This window comes from Amblyomma maculatum, chromosome 6, assembly GCF_055883805.1.
Source record: "Amblyomma maculatum isolate TAMU_Amacu chromosome 6, ASM5588380v1, whole genome shotgun sequence".
Classification (NCBI taxonomy): Eukaryota; Metazoa; Arthropoda; class Arachnida; order Ixodida; family Ixodidae; genus Amblyomma; species Amblyomma maculatum.
The window spans coordinates 93040702-93066080 of record NC_139349.1 but is presented as its reverse complement, the minus strand read 5'-3'; the positions used below and the strand labels follow the sequence as shown (position 1 = coordinate 93066080).

Here is a 25379-nt window from a genome sequence, read left to right as displayed (position 1 = left end):
GGCCCTGGGTGCAGGAACGCGGCCACTCCTTGGACGGCTTGCCCTTCGCTGCTGCAACGGTCGTCGTGGCCTCCGCCGGCTCCCCTCCTGGCTGGCTGCAAGACTGTCTTTTTCCTAGTTACACATTTTTTTTTTGTTTTACGTTTACGGTATTCCTCTCCCTTTTTTTTTTAATCTAACCCCACTCAGTCTTTTCCAAAGAGAAAGCGCGTGCTTGCTCTGGAAGCAAAATGTACTGAATATCGACAGGGCGTCCCGCCCGTGTTCAGCACGAGAAATTACTCCCTGCGCGTTGGTCAGAGTTACGTCTGCCGTGGGCGCAAGTTGTAACGAGGCGCGATGTTCAAACGACGACATCGGCCTCCCGGTACAGCTGCCTGCTGGCGAGGGAGTGCGTCCTCCTCGGGCCACTCATTCCCTCTGTCAACGTGGGGTTTGAGATCCCAGACATGCACCGGTCCGCCGGTCGGTCTTAACTTCAAGTCCGCCAGCCTGTACACGAGCGAAGAGACCTTCTGCCAAACTCGGTACGGTCCTGACCATTTCGGCGCCAGAGAAGCGGAGAACTTCTTACTGGCGTCGCTCAGGACATGACTGCGCCTCAACACGAGATCACCCGGTTTGTAGTGAATTTCTCGGTGAGAGCGGTCATACTGCGCTTTCTGCTCGGCGCGAGCAGTGCTCAGATTCCGTCGTGCTTTGTCCAAAGCCTCCGTCATCTTCGCGCGCAGCCCGGTCGCGTAGTCGGCGCGTGCCGATCGAGCGTTCGGGTTGTTGCTACGAACCTGTAGAGTACGGTCTACTGGGTTCGACAGCTCCCTGCCGAGGTTGAGGGCGGCAGGTGTGTACCCAGTTGAGCGATTCACGGTTGATCTGAGAGCAAACCCAATCTCGGGGAGACGGGTATCCCGGTCACTGTGCGTCTCCGCAAATGCAACTAGCATGTGCTTGATGTTGCGGTTCACGCGTTCCGTGGGATTCGCCTGGGCGTGGTACGTGGTTGTTCTCTTGTGCTTAATGCCGAGAGCAACACAGGAGTCCACGAACAGCTTAGCAGTGAAGTACGATGCATTGTCCGTTATCAACTGCTCGGGGTAGCCAAACCGTGTAAACACCTCAACCAGCTTCCCCATGATTACGCGTGCCGTCAGCTTTCTCAGTGGGAAAAGCTCCACCCATTTGCTGAAATGGTCTGTGACAACGAGCAGAAAGTGGTTCCCGCTCGGGGTCCTGGGATAGGGTCCCATGACGTCACAAGCCGCAATCTGCCAGGGAGCCTGGCTATTGATCGGCTGCATAAGCCCAGGTGTGCGTCCACCACGTGGCTTAACCCTTTGGCACATGTCGCACGAGCGGGTGTAGCGAATCACCTCCCGCTTCATGCCAGGCCAGGTAGCGAAGCGACACAACTTAAGAAAAGTCTTACGGCCGCTTGCATGCCCAGCGATGCACGTGTCATGAAAGTAGCGTAACAACGCCTTTCTCAGCGTGCGTGGAATCACCACCTTGAAGGACTCGCGTGTATCCTTATCGGAAGGGAAGTATCTCAGCAGGACGCCGTCAGAGTCAAGCAGATAGGAATCCATCGCGCTCACAGCTGTGTTCGAGCCCCCCGCACGGGCAGCAATACCAGCTGCCTCCATGTGCGCCGCGGCCGCGCCGCCCGGCTCCCTGAGCCCGTCAAACACTTTCTGACAAAATGGATCCTCTCGCTGAGCCTCTAATAGCTCCCTTCTGCTGAACGCGCTCCCCACTGAACTGACGCAGTCCAAGTGGTTAACGCTTTCGCCCAGGGAAGGCGGGTCGGCCGCGCTTCCCTCGGGGCTATGAACGAGCGCAGCTGCAGTCGCGCTGCTCCGACTGAGGGGCGTCGCGGAGGGGGTAGCAGGGGTACTGCCCCCGCCGCCAACGGGTGCGCGCGAAAGCGCGTCTGCTACCACGCTGTTCTTACCTCTCCTGTAGCGAACGGTAAAGTCGTAACGCTGGAGAAGTAGCGCCCATCGCGCTAGGCGTCCGCACGGCTCGCCTAGGCGTCTCAGCCATGTGAGTGCCATGTGATCTGTCTCAATCACGAAAGCGACTCCATCGACGTAGTAGTCGAACTTCCGCAGGGCGAAGATAATCGCGAGACATTCCTTCTCTGTCACGGAATAATTCTTCTCTGCGGGAGTTAATGAGCGGCTGGCGAACGCCACCGGCCTCAGGCTACCTTCGTGCTCCTGAAGCAGAACTGCTCCTAAGCCCAAGTCACGTGTATCCGTGTGGATCACAAATTCCCTGTTCAGGTCAGGCAGCCTCAGCTCTGTGGTTTCCGCGAGCGCATTAGTGAGGTCTCGCAGTGCAGCCTCTTGCTCGGGATCCCAATGCCACTTAACACCTTTCCTTAACAGAGTCGTTAAGGGGGCTTGCAGAGCTGCGCAATCTGGGATAAACTGGCGATAAAAGTTCACCATCCCCAGAAAGCGTCTCAGTCCGCCTACATCTGTCGGCGAGGGGAACTTCCGAATCGCCTGGAGTTTTTCCTCGCACGGCAGAAGGCGTCCATTGTCAAGCGTGAACCCTAACAAGGTTATTCGGGTCGCCGCTATCTGAGTCTTATTTGGGTTCAAATTGATTCCCGCAGACCTCAGTATTTCCAGTACGTCCCTGAGATGGCGTAAGTGCTCATCAAAGGTTGCCGAATACACCACAATGTCATCTAGGTAGGCAAGAGCGTAGTGCCACCTTGCATCACCTAGGACACGGTCCATAAGACGCTGGTACGTCGCCGGAGCTCCAACCAGGCCAAATGGCATTCGGGTAAACTGGAAAAGACCCCTGTGACAGGTGAATGCAGTCTTCTATCTGTCACCGGGATCCATCTCCACCTGAAAGTATCCTCTACTGGCATCGAGCGTAGTAAAGTACTTCGCTCCGCCAACATTGGACACGATCGAGGGAATACTCGGAAGTGGATAGGCATCCTTCCACGTCACCTCGTTCAGGCGGCGATAGTCCACACAAAGGCGGGTAGTTCCGTCCTTTTTGGGCACCAGCACCACTGGAAAACCCCAGGGGCTGTTTGAACGTTCCACGACGCCTGTATCGACAAGTTCATCCAGAGCGTCATCAAGCGCTTTCCTCTTAGCCAAGCTGACTGGCCGGGGATTGCACTTCCAAGGAACGGCGTCGCCTGTCAATTTTGTGCCTTACTAGCGTAGTACAGCCAGGCCGCTCAGTGAATACTGCATCGTACTCGTTCAAGAGCTGAGACAAGCGCGTTTTTTTCTCCCTTGACAAACTGCTCAAGTTGTTCAGCAGAGGGTGGGGAGGCCTGCCTTCCCCCGCGGCGCAAAGTGCAACCGCAAAAGGGGCAGGGGGTCGCGCGGGAGGGGAGTCAGTCCCCTCCGCGCCTTTTCTCTCGGCGCGGTTGACCGGCGAATTTGTCTGCCAGGCAGAAGGCGTTTCGAGAAGCTTTTTCGGGCTCTTGTTGCGTACGTCTGCGCGCGTAGCATCTGATAGCAAGGGTACTTCTGATGCTTTTTGAGGTTGAACGAAAGGTTTCAGGGTGCCACATGCTCGCTCCCTATATCCTCCGTTGCAGACGTCAATAACAATGCCCGTCTTAGCGAGGAAGTCTCTACCAAGAATGATTGGGACCGACAGGCCGGGGAGGTGGGTGAGGCGCTGGCGCCTGACTCGTTTCTCCCATCGCACCACAAGCCGCGCGGCGCCGCTCGCGTGCGCCGTGCCGCTGGCTAGTCGGAAGGCGAGGTTGCTCTCTCGCAATCGGATCCCACTCCGACGGAGATGTTCGCATACCTCGTCGCCAAACAACGAAACGGACGCTCCTGTGTCTAGCAAAGCCATGAACTTACGCCGGACGACAGTAAGCTCAATAAGTGGCACTGGCGTGTCGCTGGGGGGACCAAAACGACAAGCCAACGGGGCCAGGAGTTCGTGTGACTCACTGAGCACCGCTGTTGACGCCGCCGGCTGTGCAGTCGTGCTCAGCGGCGGCTTCGCTTGTTTCCCGAAAGCGCGTGCTCTCGGGCAGCGGGGCGCCTGCATTCCCTGGCGTAGTGCCCTGGGTGGTTGCACCGATAGCAGAGGGCAGTCGGCCGTTGTCGGGCGGGGCTGCTGTCGCCGCGCGCCGATTGACCGTACCTCTCTGCAGGGTTTACCGTTGCAGGTGCGCGTTGCACTTGCGTCCTCGTGTCGGGATGCCGACCACGATTCTGCGTGTCTTGGCCGGGCGTAGCGTGTGCTGTACGCATGGCATAAGTGTACGGGTCGAGAGCTCGGTCAGACAGGTGCCAACCGTTTCTCATTTGTCCGTCACTCTATGCAACCATTTCGGCTCCCCGGGAACGAGGTCGAAAAGTGCCTCCGTTCCAGGCGCATCGCGGCTCAAGTGCGTGCGACGCCGGCAGGGGTGGCCGATAGGTGCGCGAAGCGAGAATGTCCGCCTGTATGCGCTTGGCTGCCGAGGCGAGCTCGTCCAATCTCTGAACTGAGCTCCTCGCAGGTAGGCTGCGAAGGTAGGGTGAGCTTGTCGCGTAACACGCTCTACCTTCTCGCCGTTCGGAGCCGAGGGGTATGCGAGACGATACAACTCGTCCATCGCCCTCACGTACTCGAGCAAGGACTCGTCCGGATGCTGAGTACGTAGCTCCAGCTCGCGCCGCAGACGCCGTTCCGTTCGTAATCTGCGGGCAAGAATTCCTCGCGAAACCGCGTTCGGAACTCATCCAGCGTGCTTGACCGGTGGCCAGTGAGGCGGAACCAGCGGGCAGCCTGATCGGTCAGTGAGACTGGCATGACGCGTCTCAGAATCTCGCCATCGGGTAGCCCTGTCGCCTGTTGGTAAGTCAGCATGCGGTCCAGGTACTCGTTGGCACTGATACGATCATGATAACCGCTATAACTGGGCAAAACCACCTCTAACCTCGGTCTCGCAGCTGGCGCGGATGTGTGCAGAGTCGTCTGCACGACACCCGTGAGGCTTTCTATGAGGCGCAAAGCGTCGCGCAGCATAGCCTATTGGGGATTGGTCTGGCCAGAGAAATCTGGCTGAACGACCGGCTGGGATATGCAGGGTAGCGGCCGCTCCGTGCACTCCATACCTCGCGGCGTAGCGCTTGGCGAAAAGTGCCCTGCGTCGCCGCGCGTCTGAGTGAGTGCGTCGCGTGAAGCACAGCTCGGCTCAAACGATATGAGGTCACTGGGGCTAGCGTCAGCCTCTGTGATTGGACCGGCTGTAGCAGATACAGCCGCGCCAATAGGTTGCCGTTGGGAAGCCATATCGGAAAGCATTAGCAGAGACTGAAAGTCAGACATGCTCGCTTCCATGGCCTATCTGTGTCGAAAACCCGATACACAGACACTCGGTTTATCGCACCTCTGGCCCCACGTTGGGCGCCAAGATATGGGGGTGTTACTCCCGCAAGAATGCGCCACGAGGGGACTAGACGCTACAGTCGCCTTCTTGCCCTGACGTGCAGCCCTAGCAGACAGAGCTGTGACCCCCAACCCGCGGTGCGAGAATTCGCTACTGCGGCGGGTTCGAGCCAAAGGGGACAGACACCGAGTTCGTACTCGAACAGTTTATTGTGCTCAAGTACACGGCAAAGGAAAACACACTAAAGAACAACCGCCGTGTAGCGAGCGAAAGCCGCGTACGGGGGTGAAATAGAACCACCTAAGGGAGAAGCACGCACGAGGAGTGAGAGGTACTGCTCACCTGCGTGCGGCTTCGTGCTCACGGCCCGCGGCAGTCAGTGCGCGCTGGACCGGGAGCAGAGGGTGAAGGCGGCGGTCTCCCGACGGGAATGCTGATCCGTGCGCGTGCACGCCCAACCGTCAAAAGACACCGAGGGAGCTGCGACAGACGCGCATCTCACCTCGGCTCGGGGAGAGGAGGTTTCCTGGGTATCCGGTAGGAAAGAAGGAAACCCGTGTGGTGTCGGGGGTGTTGTGTCGCCGCGGGAGCCTGGGAGGATGGGACGGTGGTCAGTGTGCCCTCTCCTCGCGGTCCTCCCCAAGAGCGCACGTAATCACGCGTGTTAACTACGCGCGGCCCTTTATAATGGGGGCAAGGGATTATGAATCCCCACAACGGATAGCCGTCTACAATTTCTTTTCGCGCGGCTGTCGTCTACTTTCGTAAGAGGAACCCAATCGATGAAGACATTTTATTCGCACTTGCATGCAGTGTCACCATGATCTGTGTGACGGCGCGTTACGTATGATGAAGAGGGATTCACGGAATCAGAGTATTCCGGGACCCACAGCGCTGTCATGTAACATTATAGCTGGCTTGTGACATATGTTTTTCATGCAACTCTTTCTTTGTAAGAATGTATTGCAATAACATAAGATTCCCGTGTAAACCGGCGACTTGCGGCTTATGCATATTCCTCGCCATGCAGCCACACAATGTAGGCCCACTATAGAGTGACTTTTGGCGCTATGTGTAGCTGCGGGAGGAGGAAGTTTCGGGAAGAATGTGGTGCGCTACCGCGCGCTGCTAAAGGCTCGCGACAATAGGGAGTTTTAGAATAGGGGGACCCAAGGCTTGGGGCCCCCAAGAAAATAGCGTGCGGCGGCGCAACGTGCTAGCCGAGCGGCGAGTTTTAGAATAGGGGTTTTCCCGACGCAGCGGAGCCGGCCTTGCGTTCGTCGATTGCAGCGCCACGACGGTAAACCAAGAAAAAGAATTTAAATATATAAGAGCCAACAACGCTATTTTGTTCATCAAAACGTGCTACTATTGCACAAAACTATATTAAAACTACCAGTTATATAAACTGTTTTTGTCATACAAGACGAAATCGGCCAATTGTCAATCCAGGCCGAGGCCGGAAAAACTCATTTGAACCTTCCGCGCTTTCCGCCGTCTGGTCCCCATGGCAACCGAACGAGGCGAACTCGCTAGGCCTAGCAGCTCGGTAAATCCGGAAGCAATCAGAAAATATAGGGCGTTTTATTGCTAAAATTTGATGGTGCGGGCATCATGAGACATAGCATAAGCTTCGTTGGCCTTTCGTTTCCCATGAACGCGTGACACCATGGAGCGGTGACGACGAATGTATGCCGAGGCGAGCGGCCGCCGCTTGGCCGGTCGCCGCCATGTTGCCGTAACCCAAGCGACCTAACGGCGGCTTGGGGCGAACGCTATTTCCGAAAAATAGGGGCCGCCCCTAGCGTTAACCCAAGACCCCAAGCGCACCTTACGTTCTGCGCATGCGCATTTCGACGCCCCAAGCTCCTTGGGGGCCCCAAAGCTTGGGGCCCCCTATTCTAAAACTCTCTAATACTGCAGGACCAGATGACATCGAAGAACCATGCGCACTTAAACCTTCTCAGCACATGCGTCAGGAGTGAACTACAAGGTGCAAGTCTGCCTGGCTCCTAGTCGCGGATCAGGCAGATGCATTATATCGTAGTGGTATGCGGCGTCGGTACGCGGTAGCGCTCCGTTAGAATGCCTTATGACGTTTGCAGTGGTCGCGGCAGCACTGTTACCTGAGCGCCCCGTGCTTCTGCGCAGATCGAGTGTCATCCCTACCTCCCGCAGAAGAAGCTGATTTCCCTGTGCAACGACTTCCAGATCAAGACCACGGCGTACAGCCCACTCGGTTCGCCCGACCGCCCCTGGTGTGTGCACTTGCAGTGACTATATTTAACGCGCGATATTGTACATCCACGCTGAGCGCTCGAATAACTTAGTAAATCTGCTGTCAGTTCATAGTGACGATTTTCTTCCTTAGCGCTGTCTTTTTTTTTTTTTTTTCGTGGTCATGTTATGTTGGCTTCGGCTGTTAGCCTTGAGCTTCGGCTGTTAGCCTTGACATTTTAATTCCTTTCCGAATATTTCCTTTGTAAGCATATACTGTCGTTCACATGCCCGCCTTGACAGCGCCAGTTTCGCAATCAGGGGAGTTTAATGTATTCAGGGGGCTCGTTAAGATTAGGAGCGTGCATAGAGACTACTTGGGAAGGTTGCAGAAGTTGCAGAAAGGATGATTTAACTGACCCTTCGTCATTTTCTTTAATCGCCTTTATTATAAATTTCCTGGAAAACGCGAACACCTGAATGCCCTCCTCTCACATAGTTCCTTCCCATCACGCATCCATATGCTATGATCATCCAATACAGTGGATGATACGAGCATATTCGCTGTATATATGGGTTGCTGTTGCAGGGCGCCTAAAGGGGAGAAGACGCTGATGGAAGACGAGACAGTGAAGGCGATTGCCAAGAAGCATGGCGTGACTGCCGCACAGGTCTGTTGCAATCTGGTATTCTGGCCAAAGAAACAATAGAGAGTTTTAGTACTGCGTAGTGAGCGCTACGTACGCACAGCCCACGTACTTTGCGGAATGCTACGCCACGGTCGCGTACATGCAACAGAAAGACTTTTAGTAGGGCGGAAGCGTATACGTACGCAGGGGTTTGAAAGCTAACGCGGCAAGCGCAGTGGCCTGTGCAGTGGCATCTCGCAGCCATTCAAGAACTGAATTTTCCAGCGCAGGAACTCCTGCTTCTTTCTTTTTCCGACAGGCGAGAGATGGAACCTGTGCTGCAAAGGTGCTGGTTTGGTTCGTCGTTGTTACAGAGGATGAGGATATAATTAATAACTTTAACCGAATCGGAGCACTACCCCCAGCAAACGTAGTAGAAAACGAAAATTAACAATACAACCCCGTGCAAATTTTAAATTCGAAGAAGCAAACCGTTTTTCCGAAAGAAACAATGTCATATGCCAAAGCAGTTTTCCGAGTTAACAGTGCGCCTATGATGTCATCATTCAGTGCAAAGTAACTATGAACCTCGGAGAATACACTGCGAAACTATACGAAGTCTCATTAGAAAAGCGGAGTATATTTAAAATGCCACGAAACGCATGCCGTAAAAGTCGACACCATGGCCCATAGGCAAAGAAAACTTACCAAAATAATTTTCCGGTTTAGGCCAGCCCCAATGAACACGGCAGATGGTTAAAAGTTAGCGAATGTTTTGAAGAAAAAGTGACAAAATATGCTACAGCTTTTTTGGAGCCAAACAATATTTAACGCGCCTTGATGAATCTGCGTTGTAAAAACCAGCATACGCCTGAAATTTAGCTGTCTGCTCTTCCGAAAGTTTCAACGTTCCCTCTTAATGGCGGCCACTCAAATGATAGAAGCTTTTAAGCTAAAAGCAGTCATCGCTCGGCACGAAAAACGAACCGTGCACAACAACAGACGACCAACAGTCCGTCTGCTCACACGAATGTGATTCGCGGTCGCCGGCGTCGTCTGCGATCGAATAGAGCGTCGGCTGCGCCGCCGTCTGCTACAATGGACCGTTCCCCTCTGAAGTTTAAAAATGCCTTTTGAATGTAGTTTTGTCTATGGGTTGCTTACTTTGAATGAAACGTATTAAGAAAATTTAGTACATGAGGCAGCTGTATACGAGAAGCTTCCGCGATTGGAAGAAGCACCCAGCGCATAGCGAGCGCGTGTGCGGTATGTGCGGCTTCGCAACACATATTTTAGCGCCGTTTATAAATAGATTACCCGCGGAAGGACTCGGCATACTTTGTCACACATTTATTCAAAGCACTCGCCAACATTTATTGATAAGCAGCCTCCATTGGTACTGCACTAAACATGAAAGATACTGCGGTAAGTTGTGTTTACATGTTTTCTAAGATCCCTACCAACTCGTACCCCTATAAGTCACGCAGCGTTATATAGACACTCCGCCTTTGAAATCGCATTTCATATTTTCGCAGTCTGTTCTAGGATGTTTGTAGTTGCTCTATACCAAAAACAAAATCATAGGTGCCCCCGTGAAGACATAAAATGGCTTTGAAATCTTTCGCTTTCACATATTTTTGAATACTGCGTTTGTCGATAGGTGTAAAGCCCATGGGAAACTTGGTACTTACTGCTTCAAGTTTCAGAGATCCTGGCGACGAAATACACCAGCTAGAAGTTCGAGCGTTCGCGCAGCGCATTCATAGAAAACAATTTGTGCGTCGCTTAAGGCAATCCGCGCCCTCTACTGCGGAGCAACAAATGAATTACATTTTACTTCTTGCGAAACGTCAAATCGCCTGCAATGAAAAGAAAAGAAACGAAAACGCGCTGCGTGTTTGCTGCTTATCATGCGCGGCCATATAGCCAAACGTGTCTGTCGAGCTTCCTCATACGCGACAGCAACATGCAGACGGTTCAGCGAACGCACGCAGAGGTAGGGATTTCTGCGTACGCGAGCAGCGTATACGCAGTACGCAAGAATCGTGATGCGTATGACGCATGCGCAGTAAGCAGCACGCAGGCCGCCTACGTACGCTAGGGTTCTGCGTATGCTTACGTACGCAGTGCTAAAACTCTCTAATGACCTTTCGCGTTTCACGCTTACGCGTACAACGCTGAGGACATATATTCTTTGTTCCAGGTGCTCATCCGTTATCCGCTGGACCGCGGTCTCATCACTATCCCTAAAAGCACGAATAAGACTCGGATTGAAGAGAACTTCAAGGTTTGTCTTGAGCACTTCCAAGAGCGCATAGAAGCCGCTCTTCTCTATGATTATATTGTGAATACTCGAAAATGTCTAATAATCAATCGAATAACTTTCTGTTCGATTGTGCAAACGAATAAAGTAGTGTGCAATCGAAATTATTCTAAACGAATCGAATACGTTCTCAGCCTTTGGAATGTTTTTTCTAATAATCTGCACGATATTCCAATAGTCCGCCATAGTATTTTTCCTTCGACGGCTGTAGGAAAACATACTGACACCGCGTACGGTTCCGCCGCTTTTATCACGCGAAGGATGAAAGGTTTAGCAGTGAAACGTGATCTGCTATGGTGGCCTTCATTCGTTATGCTCATACGTGGCCTCTAAGACTGCACAACGCGGCAAGGTTTGGGCAAGTTCAGCAGACTTTGCCTTTTTGAGGCACGGCTCATACACTCCAAACACAAATAATCATAAGATGGGAAAAAAAGAGTGAATAACGTGTCGTCTGGCGCACTTCCCTGTGAGAAGTAGGCCCAGCATACCCTACATTTTTATACATCTTGGAATAGATTCTTACGTTATACATTACGCAATACATTTTTATTACTAAAAAGGCGAAATAGATCTGATCTGCGACGGAAGCGGGTTGTCACTTCAAAACATGTGAAGTTCTTGCAGTTCAAGATTTTAACTGACGTTTTATTCTCCTCTAACGGAAACCTCAGTACTTCTAGTGTCGTAGGTTTGATAGGCACATCAAACACTGTTTTTTTTTATATATATATACAAGAATGCCTGGTGTTGCCAGAAGTATATAACTCTGCATATTTAGTGGAGAAAAGCCTAAGGTTTGAAAAGAACACCCTGTTTCTATAGAGAGAGCGATACAGGATGCGTTGCTCCATTTTTGACTATCTTAAAGGCTAAATCGTGTTAGAAGCGTGCGCGCATGTCGCATTGAAGTGTAGCTCTAATTTATCATCGTTCGGCATAATTATAGCAGGAAAGTTTGGACGCCTACGTTTGATTGTTATAGTTAAACCTGCTGGCATTGTGTTTCGACTCACTGGTGGAGGACCGTGTTACGTCTTGTGACGGTCGTAGCTGTACCTCCATTCACTTATAACACCGCATCGCGATGCATTAGCGTTTCACCGTTTCGCAAGCTAATTGCGTATCGGCTTGTACGAACGTGTGCACAAGTAGCGAATACAAGCAAAATATTCCGGATTAGATTCGGTGGCAAATGTGCGCGATTCGGTTCGGCAAATATACTTTTCGCGCATTCGTAATTATCTGGACTGCGGACCTGCTGACTCATTGGTCCATTCTCGCAGTGAATGCATTAGCTTCTCAAAAGCTGCTCCAGTGGCTTAGAAGCTGCGTCGTTCTGCTGGTGAACTTAAATTCCCGCGTCTAATCCCAGCCGTGGCTACTGTGTTGGGACGAAAGCTGGAATAATTCACTCCAGTTCTGTTTATTTTGGTTGTATTTGTTTCTCGCTTCGTCCCAAATAATTACTTTCCCTTGAAGCGGTCTGCATAACAGCGTGCTTCGTAAGCCTCCTCGTAGACGTCTTTTCAGGTTTAGAGAAAAAAAAAGTGTTTGCTTATAATGGAAAGAATAAATGCATTGAATTGCTCAAAATTAACCTTTCACATTTTTATATGCGCAAATACAGAACCGATGACAGCGTGGCAAATGCTGTCATCGACTCGGAGTCTTTTGTTTATGAAGGCCCTTATACAAGCAAACCCTGGACAGGAGTGATGCAATCCCGGCCTGTTAAACGTTCGGTGCTTCCAAATTCCGGCATGCAAGTTATGAATGCAAATAACCTTTAAAAATAAGAGAGCAACACAACCACGCCGAACTGCCTCGTTCCCAAGCAGTGTACATAAGGTACTCAGATTGGTTTTATGAGCACAAAAACCAATCTGAGTATGAACCAACTAGCCCCACAACGCATATTACTGAAATACATAAGGTAATACGTTAAGCAAATAGGCTGAAGACATCTTTGACTTAACATTTTTAATGTTCACCCAGGTCATCGAACGTATTATGAAAGGTGTGCAATCTATGTGCGTGCGCATCAGTCAGCCGTGGTTCGCTAGTTTAGTTCTCTCCACGAGCTTGTAAGCATATATATATATATATATATATGCTATATATATATATATATATATATATATATATATATATATATATATATATATATATATATATATATATATATATATCGGAAGGAGAGATTTCAAGTTAGATTTCAAGTTAGATTTCAAGTGCGCATATATGGCTCGACGTGCGAACTGAGGCGTACCTCATTTACCCTTGTTCGGTGCTCCTTCATACAGTACAAAACAATCTTCTTCCTCTCGTTCTACCTCGATGCCCAGTGAACAGAATTACGAATCACATCGTTTTCCCTTTTAAATCGTTTGATTCTTTGGGTTTTCATTTTTTCGTAGGTTGTTCCTATAGCGGCTTCCTTGGCTATTTAGAATTTTCAGAGAGACGCCTTTCGCGTCAGGTAGCGGAAAGGAAGTGTAGTCATTTTTAAGCAGACCAGGCTCGCTGCATTAAGTTTTTTGCCTTTTACGTTTCCAGGTTTTGAGCTTTTCCCTCGACCCCGAGGACGTCGATGCCTTGAATGGTCTTGATAGGAACTTCAGGGTGTGCGTGCTGGATGCGTAAGTAGGCTAGCTTTTGTTACATATTTTTTTAGACTGAGGGTCCCCTAATCTCTGTGCTCGCCGGCTTTTTTTTTTATTTTACCCTTTTTTCACAGGGACGTAGGGAGCAAGTATTACCCCTTCAACATTGCCTACTAAAGAGGTGGTGACATGGTCCGTGCGTTTGTTTGGCTGCATTAAAGCTTTCAGAGGATTCCTTTTGCACAACTCATGGAACTGTTCTTACCTAATTTAAAGTTACCTCATTGACGCATAGACCAGTGCTTTTTATTTTTGCCTAGGACAGCAGCAATGATCCTGATACCTGACATAAAGAGATGTATCCCTGCCTGACATTACCACGGGGAGGTGAACTATTGGGTTATGTGTATCACTAGTCAAGCCAGTGGTGGGTTGCGTGGGTTTCCAAATACAGGCAGTGCGCTTCACAAACTTTACCCGTAGAAGCCATCGAAAAAGGGTAGGAGTGGAAGTTATCAGTGAAAGAAGGCAATAACAGTGTAAAGTCAACTAGCCTCAATCAAGCATAATTAAAATGTAATTTTTAACTATTTTTACTAGTGTTCAAGTATATTGCCACAAAATGACAACATTACTGATTATACAGAATAACTGAGGCTACGTGTGGCCGCGACCTTTGATGCCCTTTTAGCTCGTTTTTGATGATCAGTAATTTGCTGCCTCTTGCCTGTCAATACCAGTGGTTGCTGAAAAGAAAGGGTTAGACTTAGTACTAGGAAGAACTCGTCTTAGGTCCGTATGGAGACATGATCCCTATTGACCAAGTCATCAGCAGTACCTCCCTCTTCAACACCTCCTCTCCATATATGGCCCCTGGTGTCATAGCTGACCATGAAAGGTACGTGGGTGGCTCCAGTGGGGTGCAAAGGTAAGTAAACACGGTAACCTCATTCTTCAAAGCAGCAATAAAGGAGTGCATTTGGCAGCACTCCGCCCAGGTTGGAAGTGCTGATGAGTAGCTTTCAGGTTTCTCTTGGAATAAACACGTTACCAAGGTAGCGGGAATAGTGTCAAATTGTCGGAGTCGTCGCTCCGCTGCGATGTATCTCGCTATTTAGCTCCAAATCTAGCCATGGGACACGCGCGGGGCAACGTTTTCGGTCGCCGCGTAGTGTCTGCACGCGGCGATAGCAAAAGCGATAGAGTACACTGTTTGGGATTTCTCAGGGGTCAGGTCGGCCCTTGTAGTTTTGTTGCCGCCATTAACAACCACAAGAAATAATGTTTTCTATACTGGGCCACATATCGCCTAAATCGTCCGTACTGCTTACTGACATTGCCTTGTCTTTGGTGCATGCACAGAAGTGGCCCTTCGCAGTGATATCCGTGACACACTAGCGGTGTGAAACTATGGCGAGTAGAAAGTGGTGAGAATACGCTTCCGGATGCCTTGCATTTCCCGCTCTGTACGCGTGGAAGGCCGATAAATTTTCCAATTTGTTTACTCACTGTTGCCTTGGGCTATTTCGCGATGATGGACAAAAAGTTAATTATGAAATAACCACTAAAACGCGCTGCGCGCGGAGGAGCAAGAAAGTATAGCATCATAGGTGTTTCGCTGGCTGTACGAATTCAGGATCAAAAACTTGCAGACCAGACAGGCACTGACAGCATAGAAAAAAAAAACTATGACGTGTTGTACGCGACACCGTTGGCTGGTAGTCTGGGAGTCTCGCCCTTAAGATGACCGTTCCACCCGCTTTGGCAGTTTTGTATTGTATAGCCAGCATCTGCTATCTGCCTCAAGGACGTTGCGTTGAAGGAACGTCGTGCACTATCTCAACTCGATACGTTATGCATTCTTCTTTGAAGGTGCGAAGGCAAGGAGAACGCAAACGCCGGAAGGCGAAAGCAAATCGCACCGTGTGTGAAAACGGTTCTCTTTTCCCCATGCCGGATGGCGGTTGCATCCGTCGTGTAATAGAGTGTTAAAGCAGTAATTTGGGTCAGTTGGGGATGGTTGATGATAGGAATGTAACTGCGCTAAAGTGCGATGAACGCGTGAACATAAAAACAGAACGTGAGCAGACGCAGCTAAATTTATTACGTCAACCTGGACGAATGTATGCAGTCACCAAGCTAAATACAAAAAGCACAGCAATCTAGTGGTGACGGTATCATTGCGTTTCACGTATTCTCAAGGTGTACACATTTACAGTCCCGCTCCGCCGGGGTGGCGCAGTGGTTACGGCGCTTGACTACTGCGCTCAAGGATGCGGGCCGAATCCCGACCTCGCAGAACCCCCTTTCAATGGAGGTGTGAAAAGCTAGGTGACCGTGTGCTGCGCGATGTCTTTGCACGCTAAACAACCACAGGTCGTCAAAAGTTCAGGTGCCCTCGAATACGGCGTCTGTCATAGCCTGAGTCGCTTTGGGATGTTAAACCATCAGAAACCAAACCGAACATTTACAGTCTCCAGGTGATGCGGAAGGGTGGCTCGCACAATTTTTGTAGTTGTTGTTGTTGAAATAAGCTTCCTTGTCTTCTTTGGTCTTGCCGTCCTTGTGGCGGAATAATCTCATATTCGAAAAAAGGGGCCGGCACCTTTTTCTCTGTACTTCAGTTTTCCCTCCCTTGCAAGCCTGTAACATTCATTGTAACAGAGTGTGACTCGAATGTTTTTTGTATGTATAAGTGAACAGCAATGACTAGTTTTTGCATGTGCCCGTGCTATGGTAGGACAAGCTGGATCATGGTTGTTCGATCAGCCACTGCTTCAAATACGACCAATAAAAAAGAACAACGAACAGCCCGAAGGTGTTGCAATATTACTATTTTGCGGCACAAAAATAATTTAAATTTGAATAGCTGCTGCTTTGCAGTTGTATTACATTCGTCCTTTTCTTTTCCGCTGCTTGTGATTCACTAAAGCAACGCAATGGCCTTGACAGCGTTGAGCTTCACCTCGATCTCGGATGTTTACATGCAATGCGCTCCGAACAATAACATTCCGACTATGCTCGCTGTGCTGACGGCAGACCTGTACGACATAGCACGGTAGCACGGTATAATCCATGGTTGTCTAATATCGATAATCCAGCAGAGCGGGGGGAAGGGATGTCCAGCTAGGACCTACAGGTACAGATGATGCTCACCAACAGTATCATCACCAGCTCAATTCAATCGGCTTGTGAAGGGAGCCCACCTTAAATTTCTTCCAGGTGTAATAGAGAATTTTCATCTTTGTCATCACCATAAAAAAATGGAGACAGTTACTGGCCACAGTAGACAATAAAAAGAAGAACACCGTGCATGACCAGCCGAATTTATGTGGATGATGACTCAAGGGTAGGCGCGATGTCTTGTGATCCAGTCAGAGTTCGATAGAGCAAGATTACTGTACTGGGAGAGGTTTACTCTGGTGTCGTCTCCCGCAATGTAATGCAAACTTCAGGCTTCGTGAATGAATGGTTAGCTGGGTATTACAATTCCGCTGTTTCTTGCAGGTTTTCTGCCGAATACGCACGCCAGGTTCCTAATTAGCAGGTTAATAACAATAAATATCTTGCGTAACAATAGCCAACCATCTTGCTGGGAATTCGCACATATATATAAGACGTTTCGTTAGCGTAAAAGTACTGACAATTGTATACATCAATCCCAAGATCAAATATGTGTCTATAGTCTGGGATCCATTTGCTAAAAATAAAAATGAGCAGAAGGGGCTCAGAGAAAGCCGGTTTATTTATTTAAAATTTAAAATCACCGCATCCCCCACTTAGTTCATGAAGGCTAATATTATTCAACCCCTTGGAACACGAAAAAAAAAATCTTGATTTTCTTAATTCTTTGCTTTATCTTGAATTACCTTTGAACCCTTCTCAATACTTATCCACTCTGTCCACCCGGCAAACACGACATCATCACATTCACTCATTAGAACTGTATTTTGTGAAAACTGACTGGTAGCTTGGTAGGGTAGTAAAGGAAAAAAGGCTAATGTGGCTAGATAATCATTTTTGAAAGGAGCAGGAGAAAGTCACTGCTTGCAATGCAAGTACACATCGCAGTGTAGCAGCACACCGCTGTGGTGCAGCTTAAAAAAAAAAAAAAAACACGATGTGTTAGGAAAAATACATCAGTGTTATTGTATTTTATGCTGGCTAGTGTTAGAAACAGAATATAGCGTAACTGTACTCCCCTTGACTGAACGCCAACGGGGCGGTAACAAAGCAATACTGAAAACGCACCTCTCTGTTGCAGAGTCCCGTCGCTCCATGTGGTGTGCACCAGCGGCAACAACAGGCGGCGTCGCGTGGCAGATCGCCAGGGATTGTTGCCAGAAATTTTTGGCATTTAGTTTAACTCGAACCTCTGCTTATCTTGAAATTTTGCCCGCATTTCACAACTTAAAGTTAACGAGGTTTTACCGTATATCACATAAACTGTGAACAACCAGCAAAGGATGGACCCCCCCCAAAATTTGGTCAAAAGTGTGCCTTGTGGCAGCTTGTTTGTCTCCCTCATTTGTGTTTTGTCGAGGTAGCTATTCATATGTTTCAGTGAACTGCAAGGCTGGTTGCAGTGAAAAAGTGGCTTTTTTATTGTTATCTCCAGCCAGCCAGAATTTCTGCTGGCTGGCTTAGAATGGATGCAAGCAGAATAAGAAATTTTAAGACCATGCCAAATTCATTTATTTTTGCAAACTAAAACCACCAATGGGTTGTAAGAAAACTGGATTGGGTGTACTGCTAAACAGCAGTGCCATGTCTAAAACATTACTTCTCTTTAAAATTCGTGAGGACAGAGCTAGTTGCCTGATGCTGGTGGCAGAGTGCCCTAGACATGTAACGCTGATCTCTTTATAGTACTGTTCCACAGCTAATTCTTTCTACTCCCTGATTGTCTGTCAGTATTTTGAACGATGGTTTCGGATAAAAAATGTCTCTCAATGCAGCCTTATAAAAAGTTACGCACCTATTGAAGGCAGTAAATGATTTCAACGCTGTTAATTGCGTTGTGTCAACGATGCTGTACCCGAAGGTTTGATTCCTCCTCCTAACTGTTCATTGCTGTTTTTACAGCATTTTTTGCACGAAAAAAGCATCTTGTGAAGCAACCTAAAAGACAGCACAAACCCATGTAATATGCAAGTTGTTTGCTTGTGGCTAATTGCAAAAAGAATGAAAAAAATTCACAAAGCAGATTTGAACCACTGTTATTGGCACAGTGAGAATCAAGTTAACATGCTACTATTGAGAGTACAGAATCATGTGACCGAGACTGCTGTGCCACCAAATGGCATGCGGAAAGCCCATCTAAATTTTGAGCATGAAACATGAGCACTGGTGTGCCGTTTACAGAGCAGCTTTCAAGAGTGAAATGTGTGGTATGCCTGTGCATAGCATCCTGAGCAAACCTGAAGACATTTGGAAGCTGGTTTTGTTGTTTATTTGTTTCAATCTTCTTGTGCAGTTTTTGCTTGACTGAACTTCAATCAAAGCAAGCTATATTCACCTCTTGTAGAATTAGCTTAAGCACCTTGCAAGCAAGCTGCAGCGACATTAGCGAAGGAAGGTCCCAGATGTGCGCATCCCAAGTAAAGCACCTCTCTAGCATGGTTGTTAGTCTTAGTCTAGGCTCTGGGCGCTTTGTATCTAATGGGAGCTCTTTTTTTGTAGACAGTTATATTTTCCGTAATGTTGTTTATATATATATCAAGGCTGGATTTCATCTAGTTGACTCAGCTAACCAAGTGGAATATTTGTTACTGTCCTTCGTGTTAGCATTCATTCTTTGACTCTCAAAATGTAAACCTTTGCCTTGTGAACATTTAAACAAGTGCACGCGTTTTCTTGATAGGTGTGCGGTCATTTCTTCGGAAATTCTAGTGCATGTGCTGACTTATGTGCTGCTCTCAAGTCGTGTAGAAGCAGCATGTTACAGGCTACATGGGAGAAAAAAAATGCTAGGTGCTGGCTATGGTTGAAATACCCTGAGGGAATATTCGCCTTTTTCATGCACGGACAAAAGCCGGTTGGAATCATCTTATGACGTTGTCTTAGTTACACTTGACATTTTTAAGGCGTATAGGCATTAAGGAAGTATGTCGGCAGTTTTCGCCTGTCCAGTACTGATCTGCATTCTAGAAAGAGAACTAGCCCGTATATCGGAAAACGAATGATGTCTTCGGATAGAGCATCAAAAAAGGTGTACTAGAATTAAGAAACGGTCGATGTAGATTAATTACTTCATTAGAACTAATTATTTGTGTAGAAATGCATAAATATGGCCGCCAGAAACTTCCGGTTTCGGTTCTCAACTTTCGGTCACGTGTCTTGGCGGACGTGAATGAGTAAAATAATTATGTCGACGTCGGTGCTATGTCATGAGGTGTGACGTCAATGCTAAAGTGTTCAAGAGGCAGTTAGGTCAATCAGACGTCGAAATAGCGAAGGGGGTAATGTCGACGTTCAAGCGCAGTCACGTGGTATCCAACTACCATGGGGTGTTATGTCATAGCGTGACGTCACAAACCGGAAGCCTCTTCTTCCGTGTCTCTTATTACTTTCAGAAAGAATGCTTACGCATATTCCTCCAATGCGGGTCCCGCAGTGATGTGAAACGTTTTTATGCATACTTCTGATTGTGTTCTGTATCCTTTTCTAATAATCTTATATGCATATGTCGGCTCTGCTTGGTGTCAAGGGTCTGCAGTATGCACTACACAAAGCAATCAAATAAATCAATAAATTCTCTGCGCTCCTGGTGGACGAGCTGAACGTTTTCACGGCGCACACAAGGAATGGCTCTAGTGGCTCTCGCGGAGCATGAAAAATATGCAGTTCGTAAAAATAACAAGAATGCAGCTGTTGACAAGAGGTAAGCTGGCTTTCGCCAATGCGAACTTGTGTATGCGATCAAAGGTTAGAGTAGGGTTGGAAATTAAGCTGCGTCGGGTAGGTAGAGGGTAGCTAGATTGCTTTGAAGGTACATTGAAATATACGAAATCAGGGCGCACAAGCAGACTTGCGATGACTATCATTGGGGGGGGGGGGGGGGGGGGGTAAGAAATCTGGCAATGTCAGGAGCGACTGAGAGGATTTGCGAAAATTAGCAGGCCAGAAAAATTTCGTTACTTGCACATGAGGAATGTAGACACAAATGAGAGAAAGCGAGCTGGACAGCTATCAGGAAAACATTTGCACTGCTGTTGGAATGGAGGGTGGGGGCAGGGACATCATTAATGAGTTACGAAAATGGTACAGCAACAGAGAGGTAGTCTGTGGGAAAGGATGATGCAGACGAAATGAACACAGAAAACATAAAACATGTAGAAGTAGAAAATTAGCGCAGATGTACCCAGTCAAGTGAGAAGAGGTCCGAATGGATGGGAGAGAATGAATGATCACTTGACACTTTTCTACCGCTCAATGCAACGCATCTGCCGTAGAAGTCAACGCTTCACACTGTACTGCTGGAGAAAGTTCATCAGTTCACCAAGAACCGTTTGGCCTTCAGCAGCAGTACACTGTAAAAAGATGCGGCGTTGGCTCATTCGCATTGACGGACGCACGGACGGATGGGTATCCGTTTCCTTTAACCTATCCTTAAATTCAAAATTTGAATGAAGCTACTTTGTTGCTTAGTTGTCTTTACAGAATTTATTTTATCCGAAAGCACATGCTTGAGTGAAAAACCGATTTTATGCCAAAAGCAATCAGTCAATTTTATGGCACGTTTTCTCTTTTATAGATAAAGAGAAAGGAATTGTTACATTCGGCATTTACAGCAAGTAATGCCACCGATTCACCTTGACAAGTATTTTTCACTCGTTGTCACCAATAGACTGTGTTATTCACTGTAACAGTATTATTGCATTCACCATAATTGCTCTATAAGCATGCTTCGAAATGGGAGAGTTACGCGTTTCTCTCATAACTTGAATTCCTGGGTTAGCGAATGTGGCTGACCTACGTGTAACTCTGCTCCGTTCAACTGCTACGTGCCATTATGGGACCTGCAACTCTGCTACTTTCAACTGCTACATGCAGCTCTGGGACTGCAGTTCTGCTACGTTCAACTGCTACGCGCAACTCTGGGACCTGCAACTCTGCTATATTCAACTGCTACGTGGAGCTCTGGGACTGAATTCTTCCTACGTTCAACTGCTATGTGCAACTCTGCTACATTCAGCTGCTACATGCAACTCTGGGACCTGCAACTCTGCTACGTTCAACTGTTACATGTAACTCTGGGACCTGCAACTCTGCTGCGTTTAACTGCTACGTGCAGCTCTGGTACCTGCAACTCTGCTACATTCAACTGCTACGTGCAACTCTGGGGCCTGCAACTCTGCTAAGTTCAACTGCTACGTGCAACTCTGAACGTGCAGCTCTGCTACGTTCAACTGCTACGTGTAACTCTATGACCTGCAACTCTGTTATGTTCAACTGCTACGTGCAACTCAGGGACCTGCAAGTCTCCTACGTTCAATTGCTGCTTGCAGCTCTGGGACCTGCAACTAACCATGATGGAGCGTCGCAGTATAGCCGTCGTCTCGTCGGCGTTGTGAGCGACAAATTGCAGGCATGGTGGTGACAGGTAGTAGCTGGCAGCTGACATGGCCGAACACTGCTTCCAGGATGGTATGAGCGGCTAACGACACCACATGATATTAGAAAGATGGGAGGAGCTACCAACTAGGGTTGCTCATTTCAGGTGGAAAAGTGGAACAAGATTCAACCTTTCACTGCTCTTGGATGCAAAGTAAAGCGCGCTACTCCCAGACTACGCAGTCACGTTCATGGGGTTTGTTAAAGCGGGGCTTTGTAGGTAGGATAGGACGCTATCGCGTCATGCCCTTAAACGCGAAGCTTTAGTGTCCCTCAAAATTTTCCCTTTACATTTCTTTCCTTCCGGTATATTACTGATAGTACTAGATGACACTGGATTCTCATATACAGGCATTCTATTTTTCTTCTATCCAAACATGGGAACCTCTTTTAATAAAAATTTCAGCAGTCGCACGTAAAGAAACGCTCATGAAGCAACGCCTGATGAACAGTTATACGTCAAAACGAAAGTTTGCAAATTTCACATCCTAAAAATTTTCTTCTCAGCGACTATAACGTCCTACTCTTCCACCCAGCCTTAATCACTGGCAATTTTTTGAACGGCGTAAATCCTTTATATCATCTTTGCTTTTGTTTCTTGTACTTTTTTATGAATCAAGCTGAAAACAGCTTGATTTGTTAGCGGAATCTTCATGCGCCAGATCGACCGCGGCAATGAAAAAGACATTATTCTCACTCTTATCCAGCCCGGCGCTCTGGGGGATATTCCAACTTTGTATTGAGTATTTTGTTTCGTAATTCCTGGTTATCGATTTAGCTTGCTTTGAAAAAATCCAGGTTCTTCTATGTAAATGAAATACGCGACAGCGTTGTGCCCCTAAGGTAGGTTCATATCGTTGCGAAACAAATTGCGATATCCGCTGCGTAAAGTGAGGGACAGGTATTTGCGGCAGCTCATCGCGCCGGTCGTGACGCGTGCCTGACTTATTTCATCAGCTTCCAGCACGTATACCGACGTTTTTTATGTGCCTGCATGCTTGCGAGCTACTACGATTTTGCTTCTTTATTTTACACTCCTTCGTAGCCTTACTTCTTGTCCCGGTGGCGAAATACCGTTTTAGTCAAGCCACGCCGAAGCCAGTGTAGGCGAAACCGGTTTTGACAAAGAGGGGTGCATCCGTTTGCACTAAGCGAGGGAGCCTCAGAGCTGCATGGGACAGAAAGGTTTCGTTCCCTTTAATGGACCGAATGGTAGGGAAAGAGGAGTGATCTTGTTTTTCGAAATTTACGAAGCTCCGCCTAGCGGCATGCAAGTTGCTACTTCGCCGTCCGTAAGTTACTTCTTTTCTTTTTCTGAACAACAAATGTCTCGCATTTTAGTTGCGTAACACAGTTTGTCGTCCTACGTTACATCCGATAAAGGCGCGCTGGTTTACGAGAAAGAAAAATTACTGAATTACGTACTTCTCTGGCACGTTGAGTGTTTGTATACTTAAGGTGCTACCCGACGGGAAGCTTTTTTTCCTAATCTGGGGTTGCAAATGCAAATAGGGTCTTGAAAGCATCGAGCTTGTAGCCGTCGAGTGAGCTCCTTCTAAAGATTCCTTTTATGCAACAGAGGCAAAATTCAAATCGGGATCACTGTATAATGCTATCCAACGAATCGACCTGAAACAAGTCATTCGATGTGCATGTGTGATTCAGATTCAATTTGCCACAGTGGAACCTATCCGTTTCACAACACAGCTTGTGAAGAGCGTCGATTGTTGCGAAGAATGACAATTGAGTAAACCAACTTTGGCGGCACGTCTTCACGAGGTACACGCTCAATCTCCCTCTATTCTTCTAGATTCCTAGGCTAACTGGACTGGTAAATTATTTTGACGAGCGTGCACACAGTTACGTAACTTGCTGCATGAGGACATCTATTCAGCTATATTTATCAGTAGCGTTTCTTCCATTTTCATATTGGCGAAGTATACTCCGCAAACGCATTCCGTCTCCGTCTAAAGCTTCACTCATCTTGCTACATTATTTTTGGTTTCTGCATTCTGTTTTCCGATGCTAATCATATATTTACTCATGCGTACTCATCACTGAACAACTGGTGTGATGGGAAGCGATTTCAAGTATTATCTTGTGGCGCACCCAATTAATACTGTCAGCAATAAACGGAGTGACAGGCGTGGCACGGAATAAACTGGTCTCTGCAGCTGACGTGGGGAAGAACTAAGCAACTCGGCGGCGGCGTTATAGCTGCAACGTGCTCGACGGTAACGAACTACGAATTTCCGCTACTCCCCGCAGCTTAAAATATAAAACTACATAGAAAACACTATGATAAACCGCCCAAAGCAAATTATAAGAGTCTCGAACATTGTAGGCAGTCGCGCTTCGCTACAAACATTCGAAGTAAATCTCGGCACATCTTGCAAGGTAGCGAAACTCGTATAAGACCCCTGCGTGACAATCGAGGGAGGCCCGAGTTATGTGGCACCGACATATGCCGCCCTGGGTTATGTTTTAAATACTACTGCAAAACAAAAGAAGATAGCCAAAATAAAATAATTACGTCATTATGACGTGTATTGGTGTGGTTTTTTAATGCTTCTTTTGTAAATAACGAAAGACAAGGCCATCGATGACGACAGAATTTGCTCGACCAAGCTGGCAAAAAAAAAAAAAAAAAAAGAAATCGTCCCGCAACTGATAAGGCGATTTAGATTCACAGGAATATTAACTGCCAAGTTAAGACTACGCACGGTTTTGGAGGGGGTCAATTCTGAGCCTGCTTATCCGTCGTCGTCGGCCTCGCTTTTCTTCAGGCGAGATGCTAAGGTATGCTGTAGATTGGTTCTAGGCGCTTCTTAAATAAATAGTCTTAGAGCGAATGCTACATGCCTACAAAACTAAAATGAGCTATACCCTTCAAATTTGCGCTACATCGCGAAACATTTATTCATTGCCGCATTATAGGTGCCCCGCTACGTAAAAAGGGAAATAAAATCTTTGGAACTGTAGGAGGGTGACCAGTCTCCATTTGGCCGCCACAGAGTCTTCAGAATTAGAACCTGGTTATTAAGGCGAAAGCCTTACTTGGCTCGTGGTGAAAATTTTGCGTGAACGAGATCTGATTTCGAGATCTGTCCGCAAGGTGTGTCCGCGGGATATCGGAGTGACTAAGCTAACCTTTAAAAAAAAGTCATCCTCCACCGTATCCTACTACCCCTCCGATCACCAGCTGAGCGCGTTAACCGACTATGTCATGCCAGGCACGGGGGAAACATATCTTAGTTTTCCTTGTCTAGCGTTCCTGCCGTCTCAATGGCAACGTAGAGCCACGACGACACCTTCACCCCGGTATTCTGGAGGGAGCATGGCGCACACCATCTGCCGCCAGCTATGAAGACCAAGTGATAAAAAAAACCTCGAGTGAAACTACTCACCTCGAACCCTTCCTGAGTCCCTAGGGTTTAGTAACCAGTTCCGGGTGAGTTAATCTGCGGTGCAAGCTATCAAAAAGCGATTGGAGTATTGGTGGATGAAAGGTAGAACTATGAAATGAGGTTGGAATGTTGGAAACAGAATAAAAAGCAGTAACCGAAATGAAGTAGTTGACGAATTACAACATTCAAGATGTCAAGGAA

General features: G+C 47.9%; 1 protein-coding gene and 1 pseudogene across 1 annotated transcript in view; one reads left to right on the top strand and one right to left on the bottom strand.

The window, feature by feature from the left end:
* Positions 1-13446, top strand: part of LOC146186248 (aldo-keto reductase family 1 member B1-like) — a 33818-nt gene extending 20372 nt beyond the window's left edge. The window contains exons 6-10 of the mRNA XM_084607110.1: positions 7532-7638; positions 8187-8268; positions 10430-10513; positions 13109-13191; positions 13290-13446. Of these exons, the coding sequence (XP_084463236.1) occupies positions 7532-7638; positions 8187-8268; positions 10430-10513; positions 13109-13191; positions 13290-13332 (399 nt within the window). The 3' untranslated portion in view covers positions 13333-13446. The remainder of the gene's footprint in view (positions 1-7531; positions 7639-8186; positions 8269-10429; positions 10514-13108; positions 13192-13289) is intronic.
* Positions 3990-5283, bottom strand: LOC146186249 (uncharacterized; annotated as a pseudogene).
* Positions 13447-25379: the final 11933 nt, after the last annotated feature.